General features: G+C 29.4%; 1 protein-coding gene across 1 annotated transcript in view; it reads left to right on the plus strand.

Annotated features, from left to right (window-relative positions):
- Positions 1-5,373, plus strand: part of LOC142318480 (uncharacterized) — a 44,503-nt gene extending 39,130 nt beyond the window's left edge. The window contains exon 10 of the mRNA XM_075355065.1: positions 4,219-5,373. Within this exon, the coding sequence (XP_075211180.1) occupies positions 4,219-4,880 (662 nt within the window). The 3' untranslated portion in view covers positions 4,881-5,373. The remainder of the gene's footprint in view (positions 1-4,218) is intronic.
- Positions 5,374-13,062: the final 7,689 nt, after the last annotated feature.

Raw genomic sequence — 13,062 nt, forward strand, 5'->3', positions numbered from 1 at the left:
GTCATAATGCCTCAAACTTGTGTAAATGATGTGGATGCCTTTTGTTACGCATGTTGTGAGTTTACCATAAAATCAAATAGCAAAAACATTAAACCATTAATTAAAAAATCATATCGTTTGTAGTTTCAGTGTAAAATTGGTGATCCGGATAAGATGTGGACTCCTCATCTATTACGCACTAAATTTTCTGTATATTTAAGAGGATGGCTGAAAGGTACGTGGAAAGCTTTGCCATTTGGTGTGCCTGTGGTTTGGCGTGAATACTTATGTTTAACAAGTGTGGCTGGAACTTCTAAAAAATGTAAACATACTGTAAAATATCTTTCATTGCAATCTGCAATCATGCCTATACCTCACAGTGAAATTATTCTAGTTCCTGAGGCATCTGTGAGTGTATGTTTCAAAAGCAGCGATGAAGAATCAGGCAGTACCGAAGAAGACAACAATGATATTGATTTTGAATATCTTCCGATACGCCACATGTTATATCACAAGGTGAATTAAATGACCTGAATAGGGATTTAAATTTATCAAAATATCAAGCTGAACTGTTAGCATCAAGACTGCAAGGTTGGAATTTACTGAAAAAAAATAAAAAAATTTTGGGCTTTAGAAGCCGACAAAAAGAACTTTCTCAGTACTTTATTGATGAAATTGTTTGGTTTATTGCACAAATAAGATGAGCTTATGTTGCACTTAGAACAAGTTCATAAACCTGAGGACTGGCGCCTTTTCATAGATTCCTCCAATTATAGTTTAAAAGTGATTCTACCACACAACGGTAACAAATATTCTTCGATACCAATGTTAATTTGAAAGAGTTGATGAAAGACGTTCGTGAAAAAATAAATTATAAAAAACATAGCTGGAACATATGTGGTGATTTGAAAGTTATAGCTATTTTGTTAGGCATGCGGTTAAGACTAAGTGCATGTGTTTTCTTTGTGAATGGGACAGCTGAGCTAGTGATAAACATATGTTACCAAAGAGTGGAAGAAATGAGACAACTTAATTCCAAATGGGAAAAATATTATTCATGAGCCCTTAGTTGAACCGAAAAATATATTTTTACCTCCTCTCCATATCAAGCTAGGACTAATGAAAAATGTTGTAAAAGCAATGAAGAAGAATAATCCCAGATTTTTATATATCAGACAGAAATTTTCGAATGTAAGTGAAGGAAAAATTGAAAAAGGAATATTTTTTGATTCTCAAATAAGAGAGTTGGTCAAAGATAATGTATTTAACTGTGTTAAATTATGTAGAAAGTGCAGGTTGGGATTCATTTAAAGAAAAACTTTTCTCTGCAAACAAAAATCCAACAATTACCACGATATTGTTAATCAGCTTCTTACTTCATATACAGCTGTGGGATGTAATATGTCTTTGAAAGTACATTTCCTCCACTCACATTTGGATTTTTTAGCGGACAACCTTGGAAATGTAACTGACGAATACGATGAACTTTTCCACCAAGACATTTCGGTGATGGAAAGCTGCTATAAAGCGAAATGGAATACTAACATGCTAGTCAGTTATTGTTGGACATTAATTCAGGATGTGCATGATGCTATTTTTATAAAAGAAAAGTATCAGCAAAATCATTCTAACACAGGTTTTGCAACATTATAAATTTTACAGATTTTAACTGTATTTTCCATTAATTTTTTTTGAAGTGTAATTTATTTAAAACTAAGGGTGATAGAAAAATTGTTTTACAGATCTGTAATGTATGCAGAAAAGCAATTCAAGAAATGGTAATACACTTAATGGTATCAGACGTATTATATTATATTATATAATACGTATTATATTATTATAGACGTATTATACGTCTATTAATAATAGACGTATAATTTTTTGCATTAATATTCTTTTTCTCTAGTATATTCATAGCATGCAGTGCTTGATCAGATGTATATGTTAGTTTTACATGAATTGATTTAAAAAAAAATTTAACACTGAAGTAGAATCGTGATATTTTTTAATCGGTCGTAAATTAAAATTGACTGCAACTTATCAGAGATACTGCTATTACTAGAATGTGTTGGAATGTAATGAGAAATAATGGATATGATTTTTCCTTGCAAAATTTATATGTGCTGACAGATCAAAAGAAGGTGGTTCAATAGTTCGGTTTTCACAGTTAGTCAGAGGAACTACATACAGTCCAGTACATTTGCTGAATTTTGTACAATAGTTATAGTTATATAAAAAATCACTGGTAGATATTTAGTTTTTTATGCATTGTCACTCAGGAAGTACATTTTAAGTATCAAATTTATGCGTAACTATCTATAATTTTAAACGCATATCTGTTTATCTGATTAGAAATTATGATGTAAATACGTCAATTTTTGTTGAATTTCTAGTCGTGAAGAAGTTTCATGCGGTTGGCTGTACAGTCAATCTGTTTAGGGTTTGACTTCTTCTAGGTTCTGTACAAGCAGGGTTTTTCTCTCAGGATTTCGTTTCCTTAAGTGAACTATAGGCGCTGAGAACTCACATGTTCACCCTCTTCTACCCTGCTACATAACAACCCACGTGTCATCATGTAATGTCCAGAGGTCAAATCATGGAAATAGGATTCGCCGGCGAAGCTGACTTACTACCCAGTAGATGGATCTGACCCATTTGATAGTAACAGTAAACCTTAACACAACATTAGTTCTCCGATAATTATCTTCGATCAGAGCCTAATTGCTACCTAGGTTAATCTCTACAATCTGTTTATAAAACTCCAACATTCATTAACCATGTGCTCTATTCCCTTGTATGTTTTATGAGCTTTCAAGAGAAAGTGAGTGATAATAATATTACAAAAATTTTTAAAAACTTGCTTTATACTCTTTGTCATACTTTAATCAAATTATTATCATACATTTTATATATATATATATATATATATATATATATATGTGTGTGTGTGTGTGTGTGTGTGTGTGTGTGTGTGTGTGTGTGTGTGTGTGTGTGTGTGTGTGTGTATGTGTTGGTGAGTGATGACAAAATTTTATCAAATTCAAAACCACAAAAAATGCCATACTAAGTTTTTGTTACTTTTTTTATGTCAAATGGCCATCAGATATGTCATCTAAGACCCCAAAAATCCCGCATCACCATTTTGCAATTTTTTACACCTGCCCCTTTAATTTACTCTTGTACAGGGGGATGTTTGCAAAAGTAATGGTGGAATATTGTATTGTCATCCGACCTTAGTAACTGTGCAAAATGTCATCAATAGGCAATGTCAGGAAGTATGTTAAATTATTACACCCACACCCTTAATTTACCCCCGTACAGGGAATATTTAGAAAAGTAATGGTGAAATATTATATTGTCATTCAACCTTAAAAAAAATTTCATCAATTGGCAATGTCAGAAAGTATGTTAAATTAAAGATGCAAGATTTGAGGACAAATTAGAAAATCATTGAGTCAAGTAAAAACTGCAATGATTTTAAAATTACTGAGGAAATTGTTGTTGCACAAGATAGTCGTCGTAAATAAATCATCCTGTACATTTACATTTGGATCTGTTTAGTTAATGTATAAATTTCTCGTGTTGTCTAGTGATCCACAATATGCTGATTGTTCTAGTTCATTATATCTTGATTGATTGATGTCTTATATCATTATGGTATAGATTCTAACTGCCATTAAGAACTGACAGCATTTTGAGCGGTGATCTTAACCAAAATATTAAATAACAAACAAATTTTCTTTACATTCATAAATGAATAACTAACTTATTTATATTTTATTTTTTCATACATTTATATCCTCTCATTATTTGCATTTTGTTGATTATTTTTAATAATGATTTTAATGTTTGATAGATTTTTTTGATTTCTTTCATCGCAGATTAATCAGTGTGGATCATGAGTCTTTAACACATTTTAATTTATGGTTGTTGCATTTTGTGTTGTATCTTTAGGGCCATTTTCATTATATTTTTTACCTTAATTTATTGTTTTTTTAGTCTTGTGCTATGATATTTTTTTAATGAGAAAAAATTACTAGATTATTCACTTTCAAAAAAATAAATCTGAATGTTTTAGCCGAGTTAGTTTATCAGCTTACTTTTTTAAATTCTGATTATTTAAATATAATTATTCTTTGTTAAGTATTAAATCTTGATTTTATTTATGTAAAATGTATTTTATATTATATATATAATTTTTATTGTTCTTAAATAATGTTATCTTAACTGTTTACGCAGCATCTTCTTCTAGTGCAGCTAGTTCAGGGGTTTGTCCAAATTCACCAAAGCCGGAAAAAAGACAAGCCAATTCACCGTTACCTCGGCCACCAGATCCGTCTACATCTAGCAGTAGTGGAGCGACTGGAATCGATGACATGTACGCTAAAGTCGTTAAAAAACGAAGATCGAGTCAATCGATCAGCAGTATCGATCATGAAATCGAAGAACCGGCTTCTCTCGGTTATGAAACGTTGCACAATAGCAGTGAACCCTGTCACGATAGTCTTATCCCCGGATACGAAAGAGTATCTAGAGTCGGTGGTAGTTTAGAGCCGAATTATGAAGAATTGAAACCGCAAGATAGTCCTTTAATCGATATAGAATTGTGTTACGCGACCGTCAATAAAAACAGTTCCCTTCATCCAGCGTTACAGACTGAACCGGATTACGCTAGCTTATCGAGAAAAGATACAAATTCTGGTTACGATCCAAATTACGAAAGTGTCTGTACAGGTTCTAGTTCGGATCCAAATTATGAAAGTCTCGAACAACAAGATGAACCGCCTTACGAAAAACTTCAGTCGACTTCTGATGATACATCACCCGACTATGAAACCGTCTATAAAGTCGACAGTGAACTTTATTCAAAAGTTAACAAACATTCCAATACGAATTGTTAATTGTGTTCATTGCAATTTTTGTCATTTCTTGTAAAAATGTGTAGTATTTAATACGGTTTTCCCAAACTGAATTTACTGATGCAACTTGTATATATGGTTGTGGTGTAAGTTAATATGTTAAAAGTAAAATTATAATTTTAAATAAGGTGCTAATATGCAAGTAAGCTGAGATTTTTACACGTAAATGTATGAAGAATCTCTGGAAAGTTGTAATAAATGTGGAATTACAGTAGATATTAGTCTTTCCCCCAATAATTGATTTATCAAGGTTATACATAGATTACTTACTTTTTATCATTGAGGTTAGTGCTATGTAATTTTCAAATAATAAAATTTTATTTTGAGTTATTTTGTATGCCATTTTTTGAAGTTTATTATGGATCAGAATGGAAGGTTCATCAAGTACCTGTAGCATATTCCATTTTATGTAAGGGGTAGTTGAATGATTAATCTTCAGTAATCAGTGAGAACCAGTTTTAATGACAATAACTTTAACCGCTGCAATTTTTATTTATTAATATATTTTATGATTTAGGATTCTTGTAAAATAAAAAAAAAAAATTTTTAAACAAAAACTTATTTAAATCTTCAAAATATAGTAATTTAAATTATAGAAAGAAAAAATTAAGTTATGAACATAAAAATATTAAATTATAAAGTAGTAATTGCTAAAATTTGCATTTATTAATAAGGAAAAAAATAATAGAAATGCTTTTACATTAGCATGTGCATATTACACATTAATTCATTCAAAACAAACCTTTTTAAATGCCATATACCTTCTTACACTGCTTTCTGATTAACATATTGATTGCGGTACTAGTTACATATGTCCTGTCACTAGCATTTATGGTAATAAACATTCATAGCATTAATAATGCTAATAATTAATAGTACTATCATTTAATTGGAGTCCTATTTTCCACTTGATTTCCGTACTGTGTTTTACAGTTCCTTGGTAGTTGGTAAAAAAAAAGGTAAATTTATAATTTATTGTCAATTTGTTGCAATAACAGACATGTAGGATCAGTATGTTTGGAGCCTAAACAAGATAAGACATTTGTACTGCTCTTAACAATGCTAAGTAACACAAATAGTTCTATCAATGACTGATAAGTAGTGTTAGAAGAGGCAAAAGCTTGTAAGATACAGGTGTCCCATAACACACCAGTGGAAATGCGAATACTGGATAACGGAACACATAAAAATTATATTTATTAAAAAAAATATATTGCAACCGATTTGTTAAAAGTAAAGGTGATATGAGTGAAATGGACCATTTTAAAGGTACTCTAAACAATTAAAAATGGATTTTTTAAAAATTTATTTGTGTCAAACAAAAGTACATATAGAAGCATTTTGATGTTAAAAATAACATCAATCAGATAACCTCAATTTTATTGTAAGCACTTAGTAAAGAAATTATTCATCATATTTTTTTAAATGACTGAGCAATTTTTTCCTAATTCATACTTTTAATGCCTCAATTGTTTTTGGTTAAGGTATTTGGAAAGACTTTTTTCTTTATCCCCTCCGTAGAAAGAAATCATGTGCACCCTGAATGAGTAATTGGGGATGGCCAGGGGATATGTACATTCTCAAATATTACATAATTGGGGGAAAAATCCTTCAAAATTTTCATGGAAATCCTAGCTATTTGGTTCACAGCTCCATTTTGCTGATGGTATCATTAACTGGATGATCAGCACGTTTAGGAATTGAATACTTTTACATATTTACATTAATATATATATATAAATAATACCAATAAGTAATACACAAAAAATTGGCAATGTATATTTAAAATACGTATTTACTGATAATATTGTTGAAAATATAACAAAGGTTTATGATAAAAATATATTTTAAGCCTGCATACCAGACAAATAACCATTTAATACATTTAAAAAAAAAATAAACATACTGATTCATATGGTTTATACAATTTGAGTGGAATTTATAAAAAAAAAAATCCAATGAATGTGACCATATTTATATTTGAAAAACGACTAGATCGTTTAAAATTAGATTCAATGAACATTTTAGATATTATAAAAATGGAAAACTGGGTTTCTCTAATGTTTCTGATCATCTTATTAATAACACATTCAATATCTGATATTAAAACAAATTTAGAAATATTGGAAATTAAAAAATACAGTATTAATATAAATAATAGGGGTTTAGACATTTTAGAAAGATTCTATATATATATATATATATATATATATATATATATATAAAAGTAAATTTAATTTGATCAACCTTCAGAGTATGAAGATGACACGATTATAAAAGCTGCTGTAGATAGCAGCACTTCTTCAGACATTGTTAATTTATAATATTTCAACTCTGTATGGCTATGTAACATTGGCTAGCAAGACCACATGCATGTTTATTTTAATTAAACTACTTGTTTATTTTTAATTTAATTTTAGTAATTGACATTACATTTCTATGTATGGAATTTTTAACTTACAAATTTTTAATTTTAATTTTTAAAAAAATGTTTAAATTTTAAATATAATATAAAAATAATTTTTAATTTTAATATGTAATTTGTTGTGAATAATTTGTAAAAGTAATTTAATGCAACTGATAACTGATGATGTGAGAGATTCGTAAAAGCACTTTTGCATACATATTGGAATAAGGAAGTGTCATTCTACTTTATTTATTATTCTGTAATTAGGTTGATCAAATAAATATTATATATATATATTCAAAACTTATGGCAATCTCTGGATAGCTGATTCTGTAGCTAAAAATGGAAAAATAATTCATATAAAGATAGGCCTGAAAACTATTATTAACCTGAATTAGCAAGTTACAGCTAGCGAAACATTTCGCCTGGATTCCGGTTCCCCTAGGAAATTAAAACTTTCTGAAATTTCTGGAAGATAAATTAAGGGGTGAGTTCTTATGGGTTTTGACCCAAAAATATTTTAAAAATGGGTTTAAAAATTGTACCTCCGTTAGTTTTAAAGATATGATGTAAAACATAAAAATTGAAGGTAAAAAATAACATGACTTCATAACGCACAGTTGTACCCGTTTCATGAAACATGGGTAAAGGCTTATTACCGCAAGATCATAATAAACAGAAGATATTTTGCAGACGATTAACTAGAAAATGGGTAAATAATCGCATTTTCCTGAAGGTCATATTCTAGTAACTGATGAATCATGTTTTACAAGAAATGGAATAGTAAATTTTCTTAACACATATTTCGGTGGATGTGGATGGACCCACATGAGACTGCAACATTTCCAGCATATATTTTCAATTAATGTCTGGTTTGGTGTTTTAGGTGATGATTTTGTCGGTCCATTTTTTTTTGTACCATGGAGGCTTACAGGAGAAGCTTACTTAAACTTTTTGGAAACTCACCCTATTGGAAGATATTTCTTATGAAAACAGGTTAGAGATGTGGTTCATACATGATAGAGCACCTCCTCATTTTTCTAATAGTATAAAGGATTATTTAAATAATACACACGGTAGACAGTGGATTGGTCAAAACGGATCAGTGAAATCTCAATCATGATGTGACTTCATGCCATCAGATTCTTTTCTATGTAGATGGATTTCAATTGTATATTCAAAACGGATTATCACACCATATGAGCTAAGGAATCTCATAATAGAAGATGCAGAAATTGTTAAGAGTACTCCTAACATTATGAGACGCACTAGAAAAGAATGGATTCATCGAACAAAATCATGTATTGAACAAAACGGGGGCCACTTTGAACAACTTTGAAGATAATTAGTAATGCTTTTACTAATCTTTAATGACATTTTTCTGTTGTTTTCAAAGTTAAATTGCATTTTATGTTAAAAGCTCTTTCCAGCCCATGAACAGAAGTATTTATTTTATGCTGTTAATTTTTTTTTAATAAAATTAAATTTCAGTATCCTGTATTCAACTTAGTAATTTACATAAATCTATTCAGAATTAAATTTTCTACATTTCTAATTGAAAAAAAAAATTTAATTAACTATTTAACAAAGGTTTCTTACATTAAATCCAAAAACATGTTACTTTTTACACCCAATTTTTGTGTTTATGTCAAATATCTTTAAAACTAATGGAGGTACAATTCTGAGACCAATTTTTTAAAAATATTTTCAGGTTAAAAACTATAAGAAACAACTAAATATACCTTCTTGGAATTTCAAGAAATCTTAATTTCCTTGGGGGAACCAAAATCCAGGTGAAATCTTTTACTAGCCATAACTTGCCAAAGCCTTTTCAGGTCTAAGTTTATATGAACTTTATTCTCCTATTTTTTGGTGTAGAATCAACTCCCAAGGGATTGACATAGTTTTGAATTATTCTGTATATATATATATATATATATATATATATATATGTCGCAGGGAAACAATGAAAACAAAGATTTGATCAAATCCTTAAGGAGATGAACGATCATCTCCTTAAGGAGATGGAAGATGTTAAAATTATAACTCTGGGTGATTTCTCTAAAGGAAGTAAGTAATTGTGAACAAGCGGCATGATAAAGAACCTCGTTAATCAGACAAGGTTAGCAAGCGTAGTTATGTTGATTCCATGTAATGTCATGTTGCGCACTATATCAGTATAACCTAACCAAACATAACATTCGCTCGCTAACTTCGTCTAATTAATGTTAAATTAAAAATTATATATGTATATTTTACCTATTTATATGGCCAGTAGACAGCTTCATTGTATCCTGACTTGTCATCTTCCGTGAATTGATCAAATCTCTGTTTTTATCATCTCCCTGCGAGATGATATATATATAAATAACCACTGAAACTAACAAACAATTATTATCCCCAACTACTTATATTCAATTTATTAATTGAAATTAATTAATTAATCAGCTATTTATTTTGATATTATATTTACTCATTATCAGTTGAAATATTTGTTATGAAGTTATTTGATTTGAAATAGATTAAGTATTTAAATTATTTATTATATAATTTTATATCCAATTTTAAGTATTTATTCAGTCTGGGAAACTAATCTGTGATATTATAACGTAATGACTGCTTGTATTTATTTGATAGTTGTTAACGTATGTCATTTAACGTTATAAAGGAACAGAATGTCAATTTTTTTTAAAGATGACTAATAAACCTTGTAAAAAAAAAAATACTAAACGTTTTTAGAAAATAAGTTTAGTATATATATTTTAATAACAATTAGCTGTATGAAATAATTAACTTTTTTTTAATTTGTATATAATTTTCTATATACAGTATTTCTAATATAAAGTTTATTATTATTAGTTGTTATATTTTTAATTTATTTATTTATTATTTTTATTTTGTTAATTGTTTATAAATTGATGTAGGTGATTTTATATTATTAATGATAACATTTTTGTAGTTATTTAACTTGTTTTTTGTCACAATATTTATTTCACTGTATAAAATAATTCTTGTCAGAGACTCTTTAAGTGTTTGGTACAGATCAATGCTAACAACCCTGTTTGAATTCTTTTATACGCACTAAAGATATACCTAAATGACTACTGTGTTATTTCGGTTAACTCGCTTTCATGCGGTATTTTCTTTTATTTTAGATTTGGTAAGCAAATAAAGTATGTACGCCTAAACGGCAGTTTTTTTCTACTTTGATTTGTTTGAAGTTTAAATTATCAGTATTTATTATAATTATAATATTGATTGCAGTTGTAACTGAAAGTGAAAAAACAGTTTCTAAAAAATAATCTAAATCATCTTTGTTATTTGTTTCCAAAAGGATTACCCTTCAGATATGTCTTGAAGTTAAAAAATTTCTCATCTACTAGTTTCATCTTATAGGTTAAAAAAAAATCCTTCATTGAAATCACACAGAAACATTTCAGTATGGTTGTCCCGTTAAAGTATATTCTATTTATTTTTTAATTTACTTAAATGTTATATCTATTACTAGATAATTGAATTGATTTTAATTAATATAATATAATTGAAAAAATTTAAAGTTGAAATTTCAAAAACATGCATGCATAAATGTACAGACATACCCAAACAACTGTAATTATCGTTTAGAAGATGCAGGTATATTCATTATATGAGGTTTGTTAAAAAAAAAATAATCAAATTGTTGAGGCTTATCTAGGAATTATTAATACTTGACACCTTCAAGGAGTAGTAAGCCTCCTCTATTGATACACATATCCCAATTTATTACCGTCATAAAAAGGTTTGGTTGGAATTACTTTCAGTGCCACGGTTAATTTTTTTTATATCTTAATCATGCGTTTTAATATGGATTTAAGTAAAGGAAACAAAAAATGTGGAGTTGGTTAGGAAACTTCAGGGTCTGTGGAAAAACTGTTGTTTCTTTTTTTTAAACAACTTGTAAATTAGCGGCACTGTACATGTGAGTATTGTCATAATTTTGAGTAAGAGAATTTAGGCCTCTTCCTGCTGATTTTTTTTTTATATCTTTTAAAATTTCCAATATTTATAGGTTGTCCTTCAGGCAAAAATGTATAAACTAGCATTACCACTGGTTAAAAAGTATCAGTCTTCTGTCTTTTTCGTTTTTTTGTGGATTTTCCCTACCATTCTAAACACGGATATTTCAATATTGTAGCCAATAAATCCATGATTCATCATTTGTTATAATATTTAAACGTTTTTCATCCTCTTTGTCACAGTTTAACAACAGCTCCAAATAAATGAGTCAGTTGAAATGTTGCGTTCATATGCTAATTCTCACACAGTTAAACAGCACTTGGAACGCATGAATTCCTTTACTTTTGTTGCATAATTGGTGTCTGTTGATGTTGATGGTGGCATTTCTGGTTCATATCATTATAAACTGAGTCATATCCGTTTTTAAATTGTGTAGACCACTCAAAATATTAAATACATTTTAAGTGATCATTACCTTAACCTTATGTTTCCATAAATATTTTTCTGAGTTTGAACAAAATTTCATATTAATATATTGCTTGCATAGATAACTTGATTGGAAAAATATCAACACACACACAATTAATGTCTTAAAACAATCGTGTTTGGTTTTGCTTCACACATTGGACTACACATTGATATAATTTTCTGCATCTGTGCAATTCAAAACTTTTAACAAATCTTGTGTTGTTATATATATCATTGTGTATGTGTTTTGGCTGCAAAAATTATTGATAATTTATGTATATGTTATCAAAGTAAGGACAGAAATGCATGTTTCAAAGCAGGTTTCACTTTTTATTGCTGCTGCTCCCGTTAAAGCCAATCAGGACTATGAACAAGGGGTGATGGCGACCGGAAGCGTCACAAGGCGGTTGTCTTCCCCTACGTGGTTAGGATGGAGTAGTTTATTTTAGTTAGGTATTTTCAGTCTTGCTTAAAACACGGTTAGATTTGTTTTGTTTTGAGTTCATTAAATAGTAGTACACCGATGGGAATGTCACTTGTGGCATTCGCATCGATGGCATCCTGGCTGAGGTAGACTGGAATATGTCAAACGCTGAGGTTTCGAAGATGACCTCCGGTAAAGCCAATAAGGGCTTGGAACGGAGGGGGTGGCGGAGGGTATCTTCTCCTACATGGTCAGGATGCTGTAGTTTATTGTAAATTTTTAATGTTGTTTAATAAGAAATCACAGATATTACAATACTCTTTCATTATTATTTGTATTTTACACTTGTTGATAGGTTTTTTCCATAAAACTTTTCCTGATTCTCACGCGCAAATATAGTGTGGAAAGTATTTTTTTATATATGGTCTACATTTAGTATTTTATCTAAATATTAGCCTATATTTTTTTTTTGCGTAATCGCACCTGTGCATATTATATGAAATACATTTACGTGCAGTTATTAGAAAATTACAGTTTAAACTGTATTATACCTTATAGTACAGGCAATTTGTCATCAAAATAGGCTATTTGAAAATCCTTGCCTACCGATTGATCTTTTGTCCATGCGTTAGCGGTGATGAGGGAAGCTTAACTCCCCTTTTAATTCTTGGCAACTTCAGCGCCACCTAGTATTTCAATTTCAAATTATACGGCATAACTTCAAAGACATTAATTGTAGAGGAGAATGTCCTCTACATTTTTTGTTTGAAAAACTTTTCTAAAATGCATAGATTCAGAGAAAAATGCATTTAAAAAACTTTTTGGGTTTTTCAAAAATCTATGGTAGGGGGATGTTAAAAATCTGGAGT

Source organism: Lycorma delicatula, chromosome 1 (assembly GCF_047948215.1).
Source record: "Lycorma delicatula isolate Av1 chromosome 1, ASM4794821v1, whole genome shotgun sequence".
Lineage (NCBI taxonomy): Eukaryota > Metazoa > Arthropoda > Insecta > Hemiptera > Fulgoridae > Lycorma > Lycorma delicatula.